The sequence below is a fragment of the Arctopsyche grandis genome, chromosome 12 (genome assembly GCF_051622035.1).
Source record: "Arctopsyche grandis isolate Sample6627 chromosome 12, ASM5162203v2, whole genome shotgun sequence".
NCBI lineage: Eukaryota > Metazoa > Arthropoda > Insecta > Trichoptera > Hydropsychidae > Arctopsyche > Arctopsyche grandis.
The window spans coordinates 26570560-26596446 of NC_135366.1; the positions used below are offsets into that span (position 1 = coordinate 26570560).

At 35.6% G+C, this 25887-nt stretch overlaps 3 protein-coding genes across 5 annotated transcripts in view; 1 reads left to right on the forward strand and 2 right to left on the reverse strand.

Moving 5' to 3' along the window:
• MCTS1 (malignant T-cell-amplified sequence 1 homolog) overlaps positions 1-20944 on the reverse strand; it is a 34661-nt gene extending 13717 nt beyond the window's left edge. For both annotated transcript variants that reach the window (XM_077443254.1, XM_077443255.1), the window contains exon 1: positions 20843-20944. In XM_077443254.1, the coding sequence (XP_077299380.1) occupies positions 20843-20853 (11 nt within the window). In that variant the 5' untranslated portion in view covers positions 20854-20944. The remainder of the gene's footprint in view (positions 1-20842) is intronic.
• On the reverse strand, positions 11624-13933 carry AdipoR (adiponectin receptor). Its single transcript, XM_077443253.1, has one exon. It carries the CDS (start codon positions 13824-13826, stop codon positions 12666-12668), a length of 1161 nt encoding a protein of 386 aa, XP_077299379.1. The 5' UTR covers positions 13827-13933; the 3' UTR covers positions 11624-12665.
• Positions 13883-24428, forward strand: LOC143920377 (WD repeat-containing protein 18-like). 2 transcript variants are annotated; one of them, XM_077443251.1, is made up of 3 exons: positions 22598-22705; positions 22810-22947; positions 23064-24428. In XM_077443251.1, the coding sequence occupies exon 3, from the start codon at positions 23070-23072 to the stop codon at positions 24348-24350; it is 1281 nt and encodes a 426-aa protein (XP_077299377.1). In that variant the 5' UTR covers positions 22598-22705; positions 22810-22947; positions 23064-23069; the 3' UTR covers positions 24351-24428. The 2 variants fall into 2 exon arrangements, with proteins under 2 accessions (XP_077299378.1, XP_077299377.1); XM_077443252.1 differs by lacking the exons at positions 22598-22705; positions 22810-22947 and adding an exon at positions 13883-13939 and having other exon boundaries at positions 23064-24422.
• Positions 24429-25887: the final 1459 nt, after the last annotated feature.

Below are 25887 nucleotides of genomic sequence, written 5' to 3' on the forward strand. Positions count from 1 at the left end.
ATCGCGAATACGTAATATTTGGCCCTCAAGTTCTCGTCAATATAATAGTTATCGTTAGTATGATGGACTTTTCGGTTGCCAGATGTTCCGTCATAAAGATTTTAGTGACTTTGTGACCAGTAATCACCGAACCGGTTACATATAGTATACATCAGTGCGGCTCGTGAGAATTCATAGCGGGGAGGCTGCAGAGATTAATCAGGCTGTAGTAGCTCGTTAACCAAACTGGTGGTCGAATGAAAACAAAAATAGCATGCATATGTACTATACTGGGAGGTCTGCAGCCCACAGCCCATGTGGACGAAAAAAATAACATGAATTTGTACTATACTGGGAGGACTGCAGCTCCGCAGCCCATATGGACGAGCCGCCACTGGTATACATACAGTACCCTGACATATTACTTGGTACTCTTGCCATATTCGTAAACTTTCACATTTTTTTTCTATTTGAGAACACCCTCGTCAACTGAATGCTTTTTTTTGTATGCACCCATTAGTCCTTAATTTATTTCGTTACTTCTGGTGACCATACAAAAAAAATCAGACCCTTTTTTTCATTATGCAAGAAATGCATCAACTGTATCATCAAAACAGTGTTCGAGCGTCGGCTGAAGAAAACACATCTACATTGTTTTAACGCGAAATCAATTGCCGATTTTAGTGATTTTATATCACTCAGTGTTGTCTTTGAATATTTCTAGTGAGTTAAATTTATTTTATCAAATAATATTTCTCATTCTGTGTTTATTAAATAAAAAAATCGATTTTCAAGAAAAAATGGGTGGTTCAGATATCTCAGATGATAAAAAAGCGGCCATTAAGGGACTTTTGGATTCTGGGAAGCTATCCAAACGAGAAATTTCTCAAATAATTGGAGTATTCGTCAATTCTGTGAGGCGAAAAGCGAAGAAAGTTGCATTTATGGCACCTCTTGAATCAAGAAGGGTCAAAAAATGTGGCCGCAAAAGAAAAACAACCCCCAGAATTTATCGTCAAATTGTAGCTGAGGTTCGGGAGGATAGGAAAACAACCACTAACAAAATTAAAAAAAAAAATTGTGACCGTGGAGTCGACATATCTGGACATATCGACAATGCACGTTTGCGCGAGCACTAAAATCGGCAATTGATTTCGCGTTAAAACAATGTAGATGTGTTTTCTTCAGCCGACGCTCGAACACTGTTTTGATGATACAGTTGATGCATTTCTTGCATAATGAAAAAAAGGGTCTGATTTTTTTTGTATGGTCACCAGAAGTAACGAAATAAATTAAGGACTAATGGGTGCATACAAAAAAAGCATTCAGTTGACGAGGATGTTCTCAAATAGAAAAAAAATGTGAAAGTTTACGAATATGGCAAGAGTACCAAGTAATATGTCAGGGTACTGTATGTATGTATATGTATACTAAGTGTAACACTTCAAACCAATTTTAAAATGTATAACTAGATTGGGTCTCAATAATGAACAAACAAGATTATCATCGACGCATTTACAAAACCCATTCATTAACGCGTACACGTGAGTCGAAATAAAAATACATAACATATTAGCATAGACTCTCGCAGGCCATAATTACAATCAATCAATTTTTCTCTAGAGCGCACAAATTATAAATAGACCACGCATACGAAAATAAATTCTATTATTGAAACACTTCCAGCACACGCGTGAAAAATTAATCCTCCATTACGCGTATGCACCCTGTCATTACAAACAAAATGGCGCAATTGACAGTACGCGCAGTCTGGCGGTGACGCACGCAAATCAACACACGATTAATAACCCATATACGTATGTACATAATAAAAACAACGAAAAATTGCAAAATTGATGAAATCGAATGCTTATCGCGGAAGATAGTGGCACTCAAACGGAACGATAACCTTTTTGCGTCAACTCTGGAGCAACTGGTAGTTGCAGCGTTGACCTTCAGTGATTGACATACAAATATGTAAAAGGTTGAGACAAAGATGCCCGCAACTTAGCATTTTCAGCAACTTAAAATTTGCTATAAAAATGTGACGCCCCCATTTTACTGACGTCAGAGCACGCATAATGAGCGCGCAATGATGACGTCACATATACATATCAATAGAGAAAAGGGGTTAAACAAACACGTTGTTGAGGGAGGGGGTAGTGGATCGTAGCCAATCTTTAGACGGTGAAACTTTCTCAATTTGTGTCGATATATTTATGTAGCGTGTAATAGGTGTGGTATAATTTAGACATTATGACCACACTAAGAATTGCGTAGATGTCGAGGAAGATATTATATCTACATGTGTAAACATATATAAAAGTCAATTCATGCTATCCAGCAGCTCGCGTAACCGACAGATACTATTAATACTATACAGCAACGCAACTGTCGGCACATTCAGACAAGTTTTGGCCGAGTGCAAAGCAAAATCGGCTTACATATACATTACAGAACGCGACGATACGGCGCAATATCGTTTGCGTAGCATTGTCGAGTCGATACTGACAATGCTACGCAAACGTCACAATATGACGTTTCCAAAAACATTAATATATGCGCATGCGCATTTTCGTTACTATGCCGGTTTTGCCTGATACGTTACAGTGACATGTACTGCTGTATAGTGTGAACAGATTTTGTCGGCTAATGATGTTACGTTTACGCCACATTAGAAATGAATGTGACCATATATAATGTACCAAGCAATATAGTCCATATATATCCATATAAAATATTTAAAAATAAAATTATATAATGCACAAATCTCCAAATTAGAAAATATTTCACTTGTCACGAACATACTGGCGCTTCGCCACACTGCATACTCAATTTATCAAATCAATGCGGTTAATTGCTTGCGTAGGCGCCAAATATTGATTATTAAACCGACAAATGTAACAAACCGCATTGAAACTGTCCGTAATAACATACATAACTACCCAAAAAGGGAGAAATTCCAAAATAACACTATTTCAGAGTTGAAGCAAACGAGCATCGTCGCTCAACTGTGTACGCTCTAAAGATGCAGACATATGTATGTACAGATTTGTACGCGGCTCGTGGTTTTATTAGATAGTCAAAAAACTCGCTAGCACGCCTAATCTATACCGTCGCGATCCTTTGCAAAATTCACCTCTGGAGTGTTTTCAGTGATATTTTACCCTTAGATACAATTTATCAATAGATGTATCTAAGAGTAATTGGATTATTAGGCACATCACGATCTCCCAAAAGACAATTTTTGCCACGAAAAACGCGAATACGAAATATGTGGCACTCGAGTTCTCGTTAGTATGGTAGTTATCGATAGTAAGATGTTCCGTTATAGAGATTTTAGTGACTTTTGGGCGAGCGCTTTGTGACCAATAATCACCGAACCGTCTCTATGATGCTTTGTTAAAATTCGGTTGCCGTCACCGCGTCGAAAAATCTAAATTTTTATTCTTATTCGTTTACCATGCATACATATGAAGAGCGGGTAGTATATATATCAGTGGCGTGCGGGGAAATTCTCTCTCTTTTTGTCCTACAGCTTTACTTAATATGCGCGAGCAGGATACAAGAGGAGCAGGCTGTATCCTGCCCGTGCAAATTAAGTAAGGCTGTACGACAAAAAGAGAGAATTTCACCGCACGCCACTGATATATATTATATATATATATATATATATATATATATATATATATATATATATATATATATATATATATATATATATTTCATACATACATAGCCAGCAGTTTGGCTTAGTGGTAGCTTATATATTTAGCATCACTGAGGTCAAAGGTTCGAGTCTTCGCCACTGCGGGTTAGATTTGGGGGTTTTGTGACTCCAAATCGATCGTTTCTCTATCAGAGTTTGCCAATTTTATCTGATCATTGCTGAAACGGTTCCTGAAAATTGGTATTAGATCTAATTCTGTTGTATAATTTGTAATAATTATACACAGCAATCTGAAATCTATAGATATCTCTAAAGACATCTCTATAATTTCGTATTTATTATATGTATAAAAATTGTATACAAAAAAAATCTAAAAATAATCCATAGATGTCTCTATGATTATTATTTCTGATTAATTGTTATATGCTATATATTCTGATTGTATATTTATGTATTACTGTATTTCTGATTGTTTACGTATTCTGTATTTCGTTAACGTACACCCGTCGCATTGGAGCAAATCTGTAATGGCGAGTGTATATTGATTTGTAACAATAAAATAAAATAAATAAATAAATACATAGTACCGTTTATCATGCATACATTCTTTTCGATTTTCGGTCTTTGCTTTCAGATATTTGCTTTTCGATCTTTCGACTTTCAATGCAGTGAACCAGACCCGTATGTAAGTAAAAATGAAAATAATAAGGCTTTTTTCATATTGCGTCACCCCGCCGTGCACGCATTAGCGATCGGGCGTGCAGCATCGCTCCAGTATGTGCACGATCTTAAAATCCGTCGCCATTTCAATGACCATTGTGCATTTGTCGCCGTGTTTGCAATTCCGTCACAATGAAAATTCAACCAGTTATGACGGGCACGACACGAATGCATCACACGTCACACAAAAGTCATTGTTGGTATGCGACGCGACTGCGGAAAAACAGTTACAAAGTTTCATTCAGTTCCTGTTTCGGTTCCGCGTAATTGAAACCAATTAACATCGTAACGCAGGCCCGACACTTGGCACGGCAAATGCGCACATCCTCCACGTTGAATTGATTTAAAAAATTGGAGAAAAAAAAATACAAATCAAATATGGCGGTCAACGGTCAACAAAGGGACACAGCTGATGCCACAAACGACAGCGACAGACGGTCGATATGGGAAATTTAGAAAGTTCAAACAAAAATCGACAAACACGCGATTCGGTTTTTGACCGAACGCGGAAACGATTGAAGTGTGACGTCACGTCGTAAGTTACGTTATGTATGTTATGTTAAGGTACACACGCATGTGCAGGCGTACACATAAACGTGCAAATAACAGATGCATGAGTGCCCCAGTGTCGGGTCATATGTACATATGGATTGCAATTTGCCGTCAAATTTCATAAACCGGTAAATTGGCATCGATATTAAATGTAATATTATACGAATAAATGTGTGTATATTTCCTTAATTTGCGATAAATCGGTATTCGGTATTTACCGATGGCGAAATTTTTCCGGTTTACCTCGTAAGACGGTATACCCAGTGGTGTAGTCGGGTCAGGTCTCCGACCTGGTACTTATTTTTGAGCCAGGTCGCCGCCCTGGCACTTTGATATAAACATTGTTTTTCGAGTAAAATTTTGTATTTCATATATTGTGAGCAGACTCTTGTTCTAAGGGCGGTTTCAGACTAGCGTTTTTTACGCGCGTATAATCTCGTTTTTTGAAGTGCATGTAGGCGCGTATAGGCGCGTCGTTTTCCATACGCGCAACTCGTACGAGCGTAGACGCGCTTATTAGCTCGTATTATCCATGTTGATACTAAATCACCACTACCGGTTCGAGCGAAAACGCCGGAATAAGCTCGTGTACGCGCGTCCGGTTTTTTGAAGCGCGAAAAGTAGCGCGCGTGTAAGCGCGTATGCCGAAATGACCGTATACGCGCAGAAAAAAACGCTAGTCTGAAACCGCCCTAACACTCGATGACCACAATCGAATAGTAATCTGAGCACATTCAAAACTTAAAAGACGTTTAATGAACTTTATTGGATTTTTTATCTAAAACCACCCAAAACTTCGAAAGAAAACATGCTTTCAACTATTGACATTTCGCACTTGAGGATAGATAAAATGAGGGAACTCAGCTTAAATGAATAGTCATCTTTAAATTCACATGTTAAAATTTGGTAGTTTTTTGACATGCGTATGTATACATATGTATGTACATGGTTTTAGCATTGCTAAAAGCAAATGTTACTGTTAACACACAAACATAGGTTTTGCAAAATCAAAGATGTTGAAGAGGGTGGTTTACAACTTTTTTTTAGTGAGAAAAAAAGCGGGGGGGGGGATCATAAAAAAAACACCGACTTGGTTCTTTTTTATTTAGCACTACACCACTGGGTATATATGTATATATGCATATATCTGTATTGCAGTCCCTACTTTGAAAAAATGTGGTCGCACTAATTAACAATGACGTAAGACACGTTCATTCACAGCTGGAGTCCACCTTGACATGCCGTGCCGTACGATTCGGGGTGCCTGCACCTTTACTGTCCGGTTCGTTTTGGTATAGATCTAAGCCCGCTTTAAAGGTCAAGGAATTTGACCCTTAAAGCCCTCAACGTGAGCCCCCCCACTCCCAATGAATACAGTCTAAGAGACCCTTACGTCGGAGAACGAGACGGTTGTTCATGAATATCGCACAAGAACAACCGCACATCACTGCTCCAATAAACCAAGTACAAAATAAACAACAACGCATGAACACATAAAGCGCGCATTGGTATAGATCACTGTCAAGCAAGTATAAATACTACCATACAATTTCAACAACATATGTAGGTCGAAAATATCGTTTTGAGACGACGCGTTCCGCCGTGTACCATGCATGCGTGCCATGAACGTCAGATTTTTTTCTATATGCTTAAAACTATCTAAAAAAAAAGCCCCACGTGCCACATTCACCGCTGTGTGATTTCGCCCCTAGACGTTTAGCTGTTAGTTCGCACCCTCACTTGGATTAAATCGGTCATATCGCGTCGCGTCGCGCCTATAGTTTCGCTCCACTGAAGTCGGCCAAGACACCAATTCAACGTTTGCCCTTTATAAGGTTCGCCTTTATAAGGTTCGGTAACGGTCGACCTGTGCCTACGACTGCGAAATAAATAGAGCGATTTTTCGAAAGTAAAACTAACGTACGTAATGACCTATTTACATACATATGTACGTTTGTGCGTCGCTTCGAATGGAAATGTCTTCGAAATGATATTGATTCACCAGTGTAAACGCCGCCTAATGTTAATAAAATGAAACAGAGAGACCTACGTCAAAGAATAAAAAAACGAAAGTAATTCGTAACGAGACTTTGATTTATGTAAACGCATAGTTTTGACGTGAAAGTGAGAGTTTTGTGATAATTTCGTTTTAGGTCATCAAGTATAAACAGGCATTATTATATTCAGTGTCGTAATACGCAGTTTGGCCAATTAAATGATTCATCATTAAGCGTGGAGATTGCGATAAAAATTGTACATATTTAATGTCAAAATAATAATAAAAAAAAAAAACAGAATACTTAAAACATGCGACGTGTATCAAATTACAGCAAATTTATATTTAGATGGTATAGATATACTTCACTTGCAGCGTTGACAAAAACAAGATCATACTTTAAATGTGAAACGAATTTATATTTAGATGGTACATAAATACATATATAAACTTCTATAAATAGTCAAATATTTTTATTGCTGACAAAAATAGCGGAATTGAAATTTAGATGGAATATATTATATTTTGAGATTGATTTCAATAGCACGTATTTAATTTCGAATTAAATGATCCATTTTCAGATTTTCGTATTTGATTTGGAAATAATTTCAGAATCACATTTCTAACCAAAATAATGGATACAAATTTAGATGATGGTGACTTGAGTAATATAATATGGCGTATTTAACGTCACATGACAGACATCTAAGTGGTCCTAAGATTATTCCTCACAAGATTATTGCCCAAACGAGCGTTGCCTGTGTGCGGGATCTTCGTGTGAGCAATACTAGTATCAATAATACTCGTGTGGGTAATCCTCTTGTGAGGAATACTCATAGAACCATTAAGATGTGTGTCTAATGTTAAATAAAAATGGTAGTTAAATATTAATGATTATATTATTATTCCTCTTGTGAGAAATAATCATATAACCATTAAGATGTGTGTGTCATCTAAGGTTAAATACACTATTTCAGATTATTAAAGTCACCTTCATTCAAATTTGCGTCGTGTGTGCGGGATCTCCGTGTGAACAATACTATCAATAATACTCCTCTTGTCAAGAATAATCATAGAACCATTATGATGTGTGTGTGTCATCTGAAGTTAAATACGCCATCTTAGATTATTAGTCACCTTCATTCAAATTTTGATAGCAAATTAATCTAATATGTCGAACTTAGCATTAGGTGACACGCTTCTATGATTATTCCTCACAAGAGGATTACCCACACGAGTATTATTCATACTAGTATTGCTCACAAAGATGCCGCAAACAAAAAACCACATATGACACTCGTGAGCAATTCTCTTTTGATAAATAGTCCGTCAACCATCTTAATAAATTATAAGCAGACTCAGGCGTTGGCTTGGTGCTCGTCAAATAACAATAGACCTCTCCATTACCGCACAAAGCAAGAGATCAAAAATGCATGGTTGGCAATAGTAATAATTACTATATTGACAATAATGAACCATTTTTTGTGCATTAAGCATAGTCCGAACGCCGACCTTTAATTATTATTTTTAGATGGTCGATTACATTCCTAACAAAATCACAGCTGATATAATCAAAGTCATCTCAAAATGATCTAAATTAGTACAAATTGAAAATGTGGTACTTATATATACATAAATTTAGTTTAGTTCGTAATTGCGTAATTTATAAAAAAAAATCTTGTTTAATTTTTAATATCTATTCCAAGAAATACAGATGGTTTTTAAAAGTTTCAAGCAATCAACATTAAATGACGCATCAAACACAGCAATAACACAACTTATCTAATCAATTTGAAGATTTAAATTGGCTTTGGGTCCAAAATTGTAATTCCTAATTAAAATGCAGCTAATTATTTAATCTTTATTGGATCAATCTTAATCTCATTTTGATTGTTGATGACTTACACATCTTCAGATTGCAACGTACTTAGCATAAGATACGGAATTTTTTTGAAACCTTAGATGAAGACTATGTGTGCTTAAGTACAATGGGTCAAAATTGCGTAGATAGCGTAAAAAATAAAGATTTATTTTTATAATCAGCTGCCTTGAGAGCCCGTTGGCACATTTACAAGTGGGCTAAAATGCTGATTTGTCTGGTATCACATCCCGGTTAACACACCGAGAGCAAAATATGGTTCAAAGTGCACGGCGACAATTAGATGAAGATAATGTTGACAGGGATGGTCAAATATGATAACATCTAAATTTTTTTTAATAATATTTATTTTTAATTATATATGCAATATATCACATGATTCAATTTTTTTACATTTTCATTAATTATTTTATTCAAACATCAATAAATCTATTTTTATTTATTTTTTTATTACAAAACATTTTTCTAAAAACTCTTATTACAATAGTTAGAATATGATGGGTGTACGTATCCCACATGTTTTTTTTCTGATCTGAATCTTATCACAATTCACAATTTTTTCGGTTGTTAACAAACTGTGCTTTTGTAGATGGAAGCATGCAATTTAATCCAATTTAGCAGTGATTGAATAAAATAATTAATAAATTAAATAATTGACTATGAATAACCAAATTTAACAAGAAAATATCTTAATCTTTAGGAGCACTAAAAAAAATCCAATGGAAAAACCATAAAATATGTACCTAAATTATATAAAGATATTTTTTAATAATACTAAAAAAAAAGGAAAATAAATAAATTTCACTCTAAGTACAAAATGAACGTTAGTCGACTGTAAAAGTAAATTATGAAATGTAATTAAGTGAAAAAAACAGTATGCAAGTAATTTCTACAAAGCGATTATTATAAATACGTACCGGAAGAAAAAAAATAACATAAAAAATTACTCCACCAATCGACTTCAATTCGAAAAACTACTTATAATACTAATCAGGTATTATGAGTCAAGATGAGACTCAGATCGGATATATCATTGTACGGATATCCCAACTATTTGAGCTGAAAACTGAAAAATTAAACATTACTATACACGATTTTTTTTAAATGCCTACAAAAAATAAATAAATCTCAAAAAAAAAAAAAATAGTACTAAAAGCGAAAACCGAATCAAAACTGTGACGTGATATTTTTAACTCAAATAAATAAAAACGAATTTAAATTCAAAACACCGACCATGAGAACAAAATTATGAAAACATGTGTAGAAATAATAAATAAAAAAAAATAAATGTTTTTTAGTCAACAACAAACTTGTTCCCATTTTTATTGATCCTCAAAAAGCATATAAATGTATAAATAATAATCTTTTTCAGTTAAATATAAAAAATCTTCATATGTGTTGTATTTTTAGTTTGTTTTCTTCAAAAATTATTTTTTTTTGAAATCTAATCTGTGAAATTCGATATCGATCAAAAAATAGACGGCGATAAATTCAACGAACGCAAAACAAAATCAAAATACAAACACTGCATATATATGTATTATATAAAGAGGTATTAAGTATTGTACGATATTTTAACTTTTTTTTAATTAATTTTTACAGGGAAACTCCGTCGTCGTACCAATAATCATTATGATATACATTAAAATAAAAAACTAAACACTAACTAAATTTACAATAGAGAAAGAGTAAAACAAGAATTACAATCCTTCAAAATCAACAAAATAAGTACATCCATAGCAAAAGTGCGCCAACGACAAAAAGAAAAAAAAACGATAAAACGTCCAAAACGAAATCATTTCTTCAAATTCGATAAATTTTATTAATTTTTTGGCAATTCTCAAAAACATCAAACATCCTAGACATGTGAGACTAGCTTAATGTTCCCTGTATTACCGCATACTGTGTTTTTGTGTGTATATGTATATATGTGTGTGTATAGATGTGTGTATATACAATTTAAAAAATACAATTATATATAAATATATATTTAAATATAAATTAAAACGTCTCAGAGAGTGACGGCGCTGGCCGCGCTTGCATTTTAATTAATCATCATCATCATCGAAGCGGGAGCATTAAGCGGTGTAATTTTACATCCAAACTATTTATACATACATAAACATATTGAAAATAGCACTATTAATTGATGTGAAAGTTTCAAGACGACCTTTCAAAGCCGACGGTGACGATTGCTCCCGTCTATTATAACATTATACATAATTAATTGGATTAAAATTACCAGCGGAGCAATCGTCATCTCGGCGAGGCTTCGCCGGTGATGAACACGAACGTCTAGCACCAAAAAATAGTCGGAATATAATAAGACTTTGCCTATTTATTAAGCGGGTCGCAAGACGGCCGGCCGGCCGATGACGTATGATGATTCGATTCGAATTCTAACAAACTACGTCGCTCCGAATTGTTTGACGAAAACACACTTATCAAAATTGCACCTGTCGAGAGGTCGGCCGCCGTCAATTTGTATTTATTTGAGCTCGACGTATGACAAACAAGCTTACTTACATACATGATCTTTAGAAAAATAATAAAAATGCTTGGACAGAGAATGCAACATATGTTTTGAATATATGCAAGTCTTCTTTGTATAGCAAAAAATAGTAATAAAACAAAACAGAATTATCTGCAGTACAATAAGTGTATAACGATACAAAAAATAATGTTTATAGATGATAAAAAAAATAAATAATAAGTTTGATTTTTTATTCTTTTAACAAGACCATTTTTTTATTATTAAAATATATATATAAAAAAAATTAATTCAAAACAATATTTACTAACAGTTGATGGATTTTTTTTTATCAAATCACTCTGTTTAAAATTTAGCATATATTTTACATCACAGTAACCAATGAAATTTTTAAAGAACAAGTTAGAGTCGACGATCAATTCAATCATGCAATAATTACATAACATATTTGAACTAGTCGCGTAACGATTTAAGCAATTTTGCAACTCTTTACAACGGAGCAAAAGGAATATAATGACATTTTTCTCTCAAAATGTATTCCACTCAATAAAAATGACTCGTCAAACTTTCTAGTTTTGTACCGTTTGTCATAATTACAACCATCAATCAATCCGGCGAGTACAATTCGTCGTGGAAAGACCGATTCGAATCATCAAACGCCGTGCTTTGAAAGGGCCGCTCACGACCTGCAACTCTTGATGGATATTTGAGCTCGTGTTCACACAGACACCGACAGTCTGCTCCGACGACCAGCACCGCCTTACAAAAGTCCACACAAATTACAAACGAAGTGCACTGGAAGCCATTTACAATTATCATTTTTGCTAATGACTTTATTTTTTATTTTTTTTAAATCCAAAACTCATACATCATTATTATTACATTTTTTTTTAATCATATATTTAATATTTTATTTTATTTCCATTTCGACGAGCACTGTGTATATATAAAAAAAAAAAAAAACCATTTCAATCAGTCCAACTTCTCATCGTATTCAACGTCTATATTTTCTCCTCATCAATGATAACACTCGAGTCCGTCCGTCACCTTCATCGTGTAACAATATTCATATAAAAATACACATTTCATTTTAAATAATTATTATTTTAACCGTCGAATATTAACAACGTTGCCACAATCGACGACTACGATCCGAATACCATCGCCAGTTGGGTGTTGGCGACGAGTCGCGTTCAAGATTGTGCCGATGTCTATCGGAGAGACTTTACATACACGTTTACAAAAATATCATTTGCACGTTACATATGAGAATCCCGTCGATATACATACAATAATAATAATAATAATACAATATATACTTTTATACGGTTTATTGCAAATTCGACGCGGCTCAGTTGACGAACAGGCTCGAGTATAGCTAGAAGAGCACGCCCGAAGACGCCCGAGGACACTCCCCGACGGTCATCCGGTACGAGGCCATCTCGCTGATGCCGTGGTAGTGGACGAAGGCGGCGGCCAGCACCAGCACGTGGAAGATCTGATGCGACTGAAACCAAATATCACACTTGCCGGGAAAGTATCGCTCGGGCACCCGCAGAGCGTATATGACGGCGCCGATGATATACAACAGTCCCATCAAGACGAGCCAACCGAGCGAGCTCTTGCTCACTTGGTTGGACCAGCCCTCCATGAAGCCGTAGTGGACGGCGGGCACGACCCCCGACAAGCCGAAGCCCATGAAGACGCCGGCTCGGAGCGGACGCAGCCTCGGCTCGGAGAACTTGTCCCACAGCGACATCACTATGGAGGCGAGGCCGAGGATGACCACGACGCTCAGGTAGATGAGCTTGGGCTGGTAGTGGCAGTAGAAGCTGTAGTAGAGCCAGGGGACGAACGAGCCCATTATCAGGAGGGCTATGCCGCAATAGTCCAGTTTGGAGAAGAGTTTGCCGACCATCTCCGAGTGGCAGCACAGGGTGTGGTAGGCGAACGAGAAGCCCAGGCAGATGATGGCGCCGACGAAGAACGCGCCGAAGATCATCTTCTCTTGGATTTGGATCTCGATCGAGGGTCTGGAGACGAAGTAGACGGCGACTCCGATGAAGGCCACGCAGCCGAGCAGGTGGGTCCAGATGTTGCCGGTCTCGGTGTGGATGCGGAAGATGCTGCGGAAGCAGGCGCCGAAGGAGGGGAGGGGGGGCCGGTGGCCGCGGTGCAGGAAGTCGTTGTCCTGCAGCCAGCGCGGCAGGTTGCGGAAGTGGCACACGTTCCACGAGGCTTCCCACACCTTGCGCACGAACTCCTCGGCTTGTTCGGCCGCGTTGTGCGCGAGCGCGCCCAGGTCGATCTCGTCGGAGAGCACGCCCGCCTTGAGCACTTCGCGCACCTCCTCGGCCAGCAGGTGGCGCTCCTCGGGCGTGGAAGGCAGCGGACAGCCGCCGCCCTCCTCCTCCTCGTCGTCGAGCAGCTCGTGGAGCCCCGACAGCCGCTCCGGGAGGCTCGCCGACAGTCGCCGCCGCCGCACCGACGCCTCGTCCGAGAGCCGCCCGCCCGAGCTTTCGCCCCCCTGAGCCCACATGGCGGAGACGCGGCCGAAGCTCTCGCTCTAGGGACGCCGCGGACCGTTCGACGCGTGCGACGGCCGTGGCAGTCGCGCAGACACTGATCGCTGTCGCCGTCGCACACCGCCAGGTTCGCATCGCTCCTAGCACCGCACATATCGGCCATGCGCCCGGCCAGCGGACAAAGTCCACGCGACACGTGTGCCCGTCGTTCCACTCGAATCCACTATATTCTATAGAAATTTCAACAGTACGGTACAGGTTTTTCGAGCATCTGTCCTCGGAAGTCGTGAGATAAAAATAAAAATATATTGAATGAAATTCAATCATGGGGATCTAATAATGAGTAAAGCATCGTTTAGAGCTTTCGAAAAGTTCGCGGAATGCTTTGGGAAGCTGTGTTCCCCTGGATGCTACTACTCCACTTAATTGCAAAAGCATTTATGTGTTGATTTATTATTATTATTATTATTTTTTGGTGTGTACGTTTGCTTTTTATGGTGCTTACGGACTAAACCAACGACGATTTTGGGCCAACTTTTTAACCAGCAGTAGCGTACAAAATATCGAAATAAAAATTGAATTTTAAAATTGAAATTAAATATCAAAATCAAGCTAAAGAGCGAGATTGAGCTAAAATTAGATCATCGTTGATGTTTTGAATTACAACAATATTTTGAATTACGACGATACCGCATTTAAAACCAGAGAAATATTATAATTTCTCTGCGTACGAGCGAAAAAAAATATTGTTAAAGTCGTCACGAGATGTTACTGTATTTCCACTTGGATGATCGATAAAAAAAAACAATTCATAAAAAAACGCGGTGTCGGATGTCGGTGATTTGTCAAAGGGTTTTTTTTTCTTTCGTCGAAATAAAATTAATAATCACACATTATCCGATAAAATTTACCTCTGAAATGATTTAATTACTTGATTTATTTCGACGAGAGAAACAATTGAAGAATAAAAAAATCCGTTTGATGTGACCGACAACACCCCGGGTTAGCAAAAATCGTTGGATCACCCATACTAATACATGATATATTCTCAGTAACTGCGCATCACGGGGAAGTAAAAATAATAATTCTTTGATTTTTTTTCGATCTTAGTCCGTATCTTCGTAAGTCAAAACATCTTCGACAAACAAAAGTCGAGGATTACCTGTATGTGATTGTTGATGATCTAATTTTAGGTCAATCTCGAAAATTTATTTAAATTGTGCATGTTCTGTTTTAACTTTCAATATTTAATTTTAATTTTAATATAATGATTATAATTTTATTTTGATACTTGAATTTAATTTTAATATAATAATAATAGTTTTAATTTTGATATTTAATTTTAAATTTTAAATTTAATTTTTATTTCGATATTTTGTACGCTACTGGTTTTTAAAATTTGCCTGTGGGCCGTTCGTTGGCTTGGTGCGTACGCACCATTAGGTGAGTGTATGTATTTGTGGTTTATATGTGTGTGTGTATGTGTGTTTGTGTGTGTGTATATATGTGTGCTTGCGTGCTTATGCACGCATAATCATGCGTACATGTATGTTTACTTGAGGTGTGCGTGCATTCGCACGGCACATCTCAGGTTTTGTTTCCTACCGCATGCGCGCTTTATGTGTTCTTGCGTTGTTGTTAATTTTGTACTTGGTTATGTACAGTGTGGTTTTTTTTTATTAGAACAGTGATGTGCGGTTGTTCTTGTGCGATATTCATGAACAACCGTCTCGTTCTCCGACGAAAGGGTCTCTTGGACTGTATTCGTCGGGGGGGTGGTGGCCTCATCTTGAGGGCTTTAAGGGTCAAATTCCGTGACCTTTAAAGCGGGCTTAGTATTGAATGAAATTAGAATTGATGATAAGTTAATTGAAAAAGTTGAAAATATAAAATACTTAGGTGTATACATAAATTCAGGACTAAATTTTAAAATGCACGCTGACTATATAATAAAAAAAATGGCTAGAAAAGTTGGGTGTATTATGTAGATTAAGAAATATTTTAAGTAAAATTTTAGTGTTTAATTCAATAAAATTGTCTTGCCACGTGTGGTTTATTGTGCCGCTGTGCTTAATTTGTTTAGTGGCCAAGATTTAGAAAAAATGCAAAAAATACAGAATAAAGCTATGAGAGCTATTTTGAATGTGAGTAGATTTAAGAGTATTGGAAGTATGTTAGATGAATTAGGATGGATGAGTATTAGAATTAATCTAAATATTAGTACATTGTCTTTTGTTTATAAGTTGGATCATAAGTTATTACCTAAGTATTTTGATGATTATATAATAAGGAATAGAGATAAACATAGTTTTTATACTAGAAATAAGGACAAACTAGTTGTAAGTAGAGTAAGAAAGAATAAGACGGCTGGGGGTGTTTTTCACAGGGGTGTGCTCATGTATAATGCCCTCCCTGAGTGCATCAGGTCTGCTAAAAACATGGATGCATTCCTGCGAGGTGCGAAGAGACACCTCTGTGAGGGACAGTACATATAAGTTAATTATAAATTTTAAAATTAAGTATAATAATTAATATGTATTTTTAAATTAGCTTGATAGCTAAAATATATATAAATAAAATAAAACCAATACACTTTTTTATTGTATTTCACTTCGCAAACGAACGATTCAGCTGTAATTCCTACATTCTTCCGATTGTTTTGAAACTTTGCCATTTTGCGAGGTTTGAAATTTATTTTATCAGTCGTCGAAGCGATCTAGCGTGAAAGTTAGGGCGCGATCACGGTATATCCGATAGGATCGATAACGGTGTATCCCATATTTGCAAAAAAAATATATAGCAGAACTTGTCGAAATAATAAGATCATAGAAAATAAAAATTATAGATCACTGTCAAGCTCCGTCCGAAGGGTCGAATTGGTATATATCACCGTCAAGTTAGTATAAACAATTCTATAGAATTTCAACAAGACCGTTCCATTGATGTATAATGCACAAGATGGGCCCTGACGTGTGATTTTGGTCGGAGATCTTGTCTTCACTAACTGAGGGGTGCGGGGGATTTAACTAGCGGGGAACTTGGGTTTTCTTCCCTACGACGCAGCGGTACCTACCTACCTACGAAGAGAAACTGTGCATGCGCCATGTATTTTGCATGCGCCAAAGGGGAGACCAGTATAAGACGTGAGGGCAGATCTAGTGTATTAAACATCAATGAGACCGTTCCAATGAATAGACGATCCGATGTACATACCGCACGATACCGCGTATGACATTTTTTTTTTTTGTTTAAAACTATCTAAAAAATATATCCCACGTACAGCATACCGCATCCCTCGCTGTGTGATCGCGCCCTTATTAAGGGCGCTACAGACGCTGTGGAATATCGGAGAGGTCGACCGTGCGGCGACCGATGTTGACGCGAACCGTAACGTGTGTAGGAACATTCACCGTCAGGTCGAAGCGCATTCAGTACCCCGCACATCGAACCAAATTATGTTCGATCGCCGCACGGTCTACCGCGAGACATACCGCTCCGATATTCCAGAGCGGCTGTAACGCCCTTTAAGGGGGCTACAGACACTCCGGAATTCCAGAGAGGTATTCCTTGCGGTATTCCTTTCGATCGACCAAAAATTGTAGGGGGCTACACACGCTCCGGTATGACGCGATGTTACGACTTTAGGTCAATTCTCAGTAGTGATCGTGCAGTGCGAGCAGCGGCATGGCGACAACGGAGAGGGAATAATGGAGAGGTGGTATCCGTGTGGTACCCCCCCCCCCTCCCCCCACTCGACCCGCGATGGCCAATTACATTTCGTTTCAGTTTCGCATTTCGTCAAGAAATACTGCTGTAAAATTGAATTTTGCGAGAAATAGGACAAGATTGCCAATTTGTTGGATCCGTTTCAATGAAATCAGACAAATTGGCAAACTCTGAAAGGAAACAATCAACCTTGGAGTCACATATACAAGATGTGGCCAGCAACAGAGCCAGCGATAGAACACGTTACAACACACTGCACGAATACGACAGCATCTCGGTTCTCGTAAGTCTCTAATTGTCAGCTAAATTGTGTTGTCTTAAAACCGGTTCGGTGATTATTGGTCACAAAGCGCTCTCAAAAGTCACTAAAAAATCTTTAACGGAACATCTGGCAGCCGAAAAGTCCATCATACTAACGATAACTATCATACTAACTAGAACTCGAGTGCCAAATATTCCGTATTCGCGATTTTCATGGCAAAAAATGTCTTTTGGGCGATCGCAATGTGACTATTAATCCAATTACCTTTAAAACCGCATGAACAAGATGAAGAATAGAGAACGCATCACTCCATCTCACTCGCTCAGGCTCCATAGAACGTTTCATATTGTAATTTAAAATAACTGACCGTTCGAATTAATATTGATATTAAAAAAACAACCCTCATATACGTGGTAAAGTAAAAAGAAAGCGAAATTAAATTTATTTATGCCAAATAAATCACGAGACACGGCGCGTGCACGGAGGTTTCCGAGTTCAAGCACTGGGTTGACCCCGATTGAAAATAATGTATTCGAAAATATTACTGTAATGCGGCTGGTCAGACTTGGATAATTGTACTTCAAGTCGATACTTTTCTATCAGAATTTGCCAATTTATATGATTTCATTGTTGAAACTATTCCTCATCAAATTAGCTAAAGCATCCTACCCACTATGTCACCACTATTTGAATATGATTTCAAATTTATAATCTAAAAATTGATATAAGTACTAGTTTAATACCACAGATGTCGCTTAGGGGCAATCCGTAATGGCATCATGGGAAAATATTAATTTAATTTAAAAAAATGGTATTGTGCAATTACAAAATTAAAGCTGTTTTAGATCATTTCAAGATGTAAAATATGACAACTTTATACAATTACGATCAACTCAATATTATAGTAGAAAAGTAGCGTTTTTTTTTTTTTAAATTTGTGCAATTACAATAGCAATCCATAAAATTATAAATTTTCTTCGATAAATTAAATGCAAAAACACGTTAAAATCAAAATTCTGTGGGACTTCCACAAGAATGCGGAAACACAGTTTTAGAGCATATTTTTTGAAACAATATCGTCTAAATATCAAGTTCGTGGAAGCAATTTAATGAAACCAATTAAATATTTTTTGCACATCACATTGTGTGACTGACCTATGAACAGAAAATATATAAATACTTCTCATAAAAAATCAGGCACAATATTTAAAAATTTATAACTATAAATTCTGACTAAATAACTATAAGGACTTTACTATTACTATTCTAAATAAAACTTCTTCGAAAATCTAAAATTTTTCTTTGATAAAACATTGAAAAATCACCACACAGAAGATCCGGTTTGTTTTTCAATAACCGGGTGCATAAAAATTAGTTCCCTATAGAAGATGATAGATTCAAATTTTAATAACATCCAACATATATATCTATATGCGAAAATTTTTAATGGTTTTTCTTAAAATAATTATATTCTTTAATCAAAATTTCCAGCCGCTACACACCAACGTGCATAATATGGTATTAAAGAGAAAATGTTTAGCACTATAAATAAACCAAAAGCAAGATTCTATCTCAAAAATAATTTTAAAAACTTTTATCTCATGATTCAAAATGGTAAAAAAACCATATCATCTCTTTGCAAAAAAACTACACATATCGATATATAAAATTATCGGTAGCTAAAAGTTTAATGTTCTCATATTTAAAGCTGTAAATTTCCTACACATTTAAAGCCTGCTCAATAAAGTACCTGTGTTAAAAATAATTTTTTAAATTAATAAAATTATTAATAAATTAATTAATAATTTAAAAATAATTCAAGTAAACATAATATCACATTTTTCATTTAAGAAAACTTAGTGTTTAAATGGAATGTTCTGTAGAAACTAACTTTAGGAAACAAACACTACCAAATAGTAGTAAATAACCCAAAATTGGGCACAATAAAATTTGGAGTATGTACATATGTATGTTGAGAAATGACAGAATAGTTTTTTATTAGTTGATTGAATGATCAAAATATGTATACTTATATGATGGTACAAGTTAAAATATGATTATCACAGGAAAATAGAATATACAACAGAAAGTGGAATGCGGAGAAGCAAGATCTTGGTCAGAACTGTGGTAGAAAATTCTAACGGCTGCAGTTTCTTCTTTCATCATCTTTATTTACCCAATATGCATTTAAATCACAAGAAACAAATTCTTGTGCTTAACAAATCAATATAAGTAAGAAAAATTCTAATCTAATTTGTTGAAATCCTTCTCTTGAAAAAAAATCAATAATTCGGTACCCAAATTAGAAGGTAATTTTTTTTATTTATGTACATACGTACATAGTTAAAAAAGCAATCGCTGCGATTGTCATTTTCTTTTAATTATATTCAATAAATATTACATCAATGACAAGAACTATGTCAGTAATTTGTAATTGAATGAAATATTTTCACTTAAAAATTTCATAGAACATACTTAGAGATATACGATAGTTACAATATGAATTTCGATCAATAATGACATGTAACGCCCAGTTTTAGAAATAAATATAAAAATACTTCATGATACTTAGCATATGCATACAATAAAAATTGACATAATTCAATAGTCATAAAATAGCATCTGAAATACCTTGTATGAATCAATCAATCAAAACTTAAAAAACATAAATAAAGCACTGGCACTAACAAACGAATATTATTTCTAGTAAAAACGAACGTAAAATGAATGAAGACTGGATCTAATTCTACTAATATATATGAAAATTTTAACAAACATCTCGATACCGACTGCGAACAAACAATCGTTCTTTTGAGTTATATTATGATGGAAAATTCAGAAAAAAAAATGGTATCATATCACATTGCTCAGGGTTTCAGGTCACAACAGCTGGAATGAATGGTCGAAAACATAACCTCAAAATAAAATGTCATCCGGACGAGAATTCGAGCTCACAGCATCCCAAATTTTAGTGGGATGTCGGAGAGAGGTGGTATTTTATGTTCGTCGTTTAAGAATAAAATAAAATCAATAAAGACTCACTTTTTAAACATGATGAAGACCAGCGAGAGAAGTAGGCAGCAGACAGCCGCCGGTGACAACAAAACTCGCCCAAAGTTGGCCTAAGCCTCGCGAAAAACGTTTTCTACTTTATTTCTCGCCGTCTTATATTTTAATTAGATAAATAGCCAAATTCTTATTGCATTTTGATTTATTTGTCCATCTGATACTGATTACATATTGGTGACAATCATATTTGAATCATTACAAATAGGGCAAACGCTGCAGGGTGTGGTTATTGGCCACTTGGACCACACTGTTGCTAATTGTTAAAAAAATATTTTATTCATGTTTATATATCTATGTGTTGGGTCTACGTGACGAGCCAGAATATAAAATTACAGAAAACACAAATATCGGAAGGCAAAGATCGAAAATCGAAAGATCAAAAAAAAGGGTGCATGGTAAACGGTACATACTCACTTAATTCTGCGAGCGCACATTAATACGGGAGGAAAAGCCTGTTCCTCTTGTTCCTGTTGTATCCTGCTCGCGCAAATTAAGTGAGTATATACCGTTTACCATGCACCCTTTTTTTTTTGATCTTTCGACTTTCGACTTAAGATCTTTCGATTTTCGATCTTTGCCTTCTGATATTTGTGTTTTCTGTTATTTAACATTCCGGCTCGTCACGGAGACCGCTATGTGTTTTATGTTACATATCAGTAAACATAGAAAATTTACAATAAAAAATACAAAACTTTAATTTATAAAACAACGTTTGTATGCAGAGAAATGTTATACAATAGAAGTGCCTTTTTGAACAAATACCCTGTGTCAAACGCGTTCACAGTACTATAATTAGTAATAATAGTTTTCTCTGTCACGCTCGTAAGTGTGTCCGCGCGCGAGAAAGAGTCAGAACATCGTGTCTGCGCGCCAGCTTTTAATTAACAGACCTTTTTCACGAACGGAGTGTGGCTACAGCCACATCGCAACTGTCGACACTTTTATGCCTTAGGACACTTCTCTGTTTGTATGTTTTATCAATTTAAGTAATCGATAACTGTATACATAATTGCAGATATTTTTATTATTTCCCCTACGAAGTCTTCGTCTTAGCCAATAAGAGAGAAAAGTTGACCGTTGTATGAGATTTAGAAAACAAAAAAACAATTAGCAGTTTTCTTAGTTTTTCTTAGCTAATAAAAATTTTCTTTGTCTACAATGAGTTATTTTTATTATATTTCATGAATCTTTTGACTTTTTTTAACATTTATTCAATTGAGTTACATTAATTAAATTACTTTCAACTTTATATAGAAAATAAAGTAGAAATTTAAAAAATACATACATCAATACCATGAATATTGATTTTGATTTTGAAAAGTCCTTTATTGTTTTATTTACAATACATTTTAGGTCTATTTGAGTAGTTTCTGACTTATTAATAAATTTTTTTTTACATCTTATTTATTTTTTATTAGTGCACGGCAAAAGAAAAGAGTTAGAAAACCTATTTTACAATTCATGTAAATGTTCATAGTACATTTTATACATAATACTGTACCATTAATAATAGACAAAAGTAATACTATAGAAATAGATGGTAATTGGACTATTCGTCACATTGGGGTGGTCACAAAGACAATTTTTGCCATGAAAATCGCGAATACACAATATTTGGCACTCAAGTTCTCGTTACTATGATAGTTATTGTTAGTATGATGGACTTTTCGGCTGCCAGATGTTCCGTTATAGAGATTTTAGTGACTTTGTGACGAGTAATTTGTAACCAGTAATCACCGAACCAAATAGATATAGAGAATATGACAGCTACCTATCTAAATGGAGATGAATCGGAAAAGCTAATAGTGATAATAATCTACTCATATATTAGCTTACGTGCGTTTAATATATTTTATGGGCTGTCATTTGATTAGTTTACTTATTAAATTCCAGTTTGAATTTTGAAATAATTTTTATCTACTTGCTGTTTATTTGTATAGGTTGGAATTTATAGACACTACGGCCAATTTAGACACCGGTCCACGTGCTTGCAAATGTCAGTTTGATCGCTTGCCTCGCGTTACTTTCTCGATATGTTTATGTTTAATTAATCCGGTAAACTATTTGAATCAATCAAGGTATGTTCATATGATTTTATGTTATCATATACTCTATATTAGTTGTACTTGAATGTCTGCTGTTTATAATAAACTCGATCGCTTTCCATATATCACATGTATATTTATTTTTCCAGTTTACAATGGAACTTTTAGAAGTAGCTATCACGAGTGAAACAACCGGTCAACTATGGAACTCTTCGGTTTGGGACGTCCACTTGGGAACATCTCTAATGAGCTATAAAGGTGGAGGTGTGGCAGCTCCACGTACTCTATGCTTAATAAACGAAGATTATATAGCTTCCATCGAGAGGACAAAACCAATACTACACGTCTGGCCACTGAATTCACACGAGCAAGTTCAAGGATTCCGTTTCGTATTACCCGGAAGACCCACATCTTTAGCATTCTCCCCTAGTGGAAATTATTGTGTAGCTGGAATCGAAGAAAAAATCTACATATGGCAAATGTCGTCCGGTTCGTTGCTGAACATACTCACCAGACACTATCAAACTGTGACGAATTTAAAATTCACTGACGACGGCTCTCATTTTATATCTGCCGGAGAAGATGGTATCGTTTTAGTGTGGACTCTAAATAACGTCATAACTAATCCTGGAATCCAGATGATATCACAATCGAATTCAGATCCACTGTACATTTTCTCAGATCACTCTTTACCCGTTAAAGATATATTCATCGGAAAGGGTGGTATACGATGCCGTTTAATCACCATATCAATAGATAGAACATGTAAAATATACGACTTATCAAGTGGAGAATTGTTACTTAATGTAGTTTTCGATAAGAGTCTGTCTGCCGTCACGATGGATATCATGGAAATGAATATATTCGTTGGCACAGTCGATGGAGAGATTCTGCAGTATTCTATTGCTAATCCTCCTAGAGTGAGAGAATATCATATTAGTGATAAAGATAAATCTTTGATATTTTCCGGACATACAAAAGCAGTCACATGCTTGTCAGCATCTTTGGATGGAAAAACCCTTATTTCCGGTTCCAACGATACGAATTTAATAGTTTGGCATATCAATAGCCGGCAAAAAACTTACAGTATCGCTCATCGTGGACCCATCACTAACGCTTTTCTAACTGTTGTGCCAAAGAATATGTTCACTACAGTGTTCAATCCGAGTATAGTATTACACAGCTTCCAGCGAAGTATTGACTTCAGTTCTGATATTGAAGTGTTGACTAAGGAATCTAATAATTTTTGGGACGATTGTGCTAATGAATTCTCGGATGCAGGTGTAAATCAATTGTCTAGCAATTCTGATTTTAATTCTGAAAAATTAAAAGCTGAAATCAACAAACTCAAAGACATCAATAAAAGTTTGTATCAATTTGCAATCAACAATATTTTGGAAGGAGCTAAATCTAAAGATATCGTGAAATTGAACTGATTAATTTCTATTAACTATTTACTTTTGTATTTGTTGTACAAATTATATATTAAATACATATATACACTATGATTTTCAAAAATTGACTTTTTTTACCTTTTTATTTCCCAAATTATGTATATAAAAAATTATTTTACATGTGTAATGAGAAATATTTTATAACATTTTAAACTTTATTTCATGTATAATTTTGTTATTTTGCAAAATTTTACAATTAATATGATTTGAATTTTTTCAAGTCAACAGTAAAATCAAGGAAAATTTTTCTATAGATTCTTCTTATTTCTTAAATATACATCTGGATGTATATATATATATATATTTTTTTTTTTTCTTTCCAAATAAGATAATCTATTTTTTTTATTTTCATCAGTTTCTTATATTATTATTTGTTCTTCTTTTAAATTATTGGCTTCTTAAAATTGATGTTAACTTTAGTATTTTTAGTTCATTTTAGTATTTAGTAATCTAAACAATTTTGGTTTATTAAAATTTATATTACCATTTGAAAATTTAGGGACGTCATTTAGGGTATAGAGGGGGGGGGGGGAATTTGTCCCCCCCCCCCCACCTCCGTAGATTTGGCCAGACCGGCAACAAGCATTTCATTGCATTACAAAACTATGAATCTTAGGATATTTTTACTAAAAGGCCAGCAGTAACTGTAAAAAATTTAAACATTCGATTTAATTTTTATTTACGCATTCGATCAGAAGCTTCTAACAAAAAACTGATCAATTTTTGCCCTTGGAAAAAGCTGAAATGACGTCCCTGTGGAACTTGTGGAGTATACAGAAAATAGGGGGAAGGCAGGGGTGCGCCAATTGGATAGTTCTTCTCCAGGCGCAAAATACACTAGCAATATATTAATTTACCATCAATTGGAAATAGCGTATTGAATCTAAGCCAACGATTGCAATCTTTTTTTCTAATCTCTCGGTGATAAATTTAATAAAAATATAAATAAGCTTTTGAGCGTTTTGTCTTTTTCTAATGTTTAGGTCAAATCGAGGAGATGCCTTTAACAAATGCGTAAATTTTATTACTTTGAAAGAAAAAAGTTTAATTAATACGTATGTAGTTAAGAATTGACATCAGCTCACTTTATATTCGAAGGTTCGGTGATTATTTCACAAAAAGCGATCTCGCGCACGTCGCTAAAATCTCGATCACGAAACATCTGGCACCTAAAAACTCGTGAAATATTGTACTAACGAGAATTCGAAAGTCAGATATTCCGTATTCGTAATTTTTGCAGCAACGATCACAATTTGCGCAGACAGCTGGTGGTGTCTTTCACAGGGTGTGCTCATGTAGTATACCCTCCCTGAGTGCGTCAAGTCTTCTAAGACCATGGATGCATTCTTCCAAGGTGCAAGGAGACACCTCTGTGAGGGACAGTGCATATAAATTTATACACAAAATTTTAGAGTTAAGTAACTAAGAACGTATTTTTTAAATTAACTAGATAGCTAAAATTATATAAATAAACTAGCCGAACCCGGCATGCGCTGCAACGCCACAATAACGCATGCGA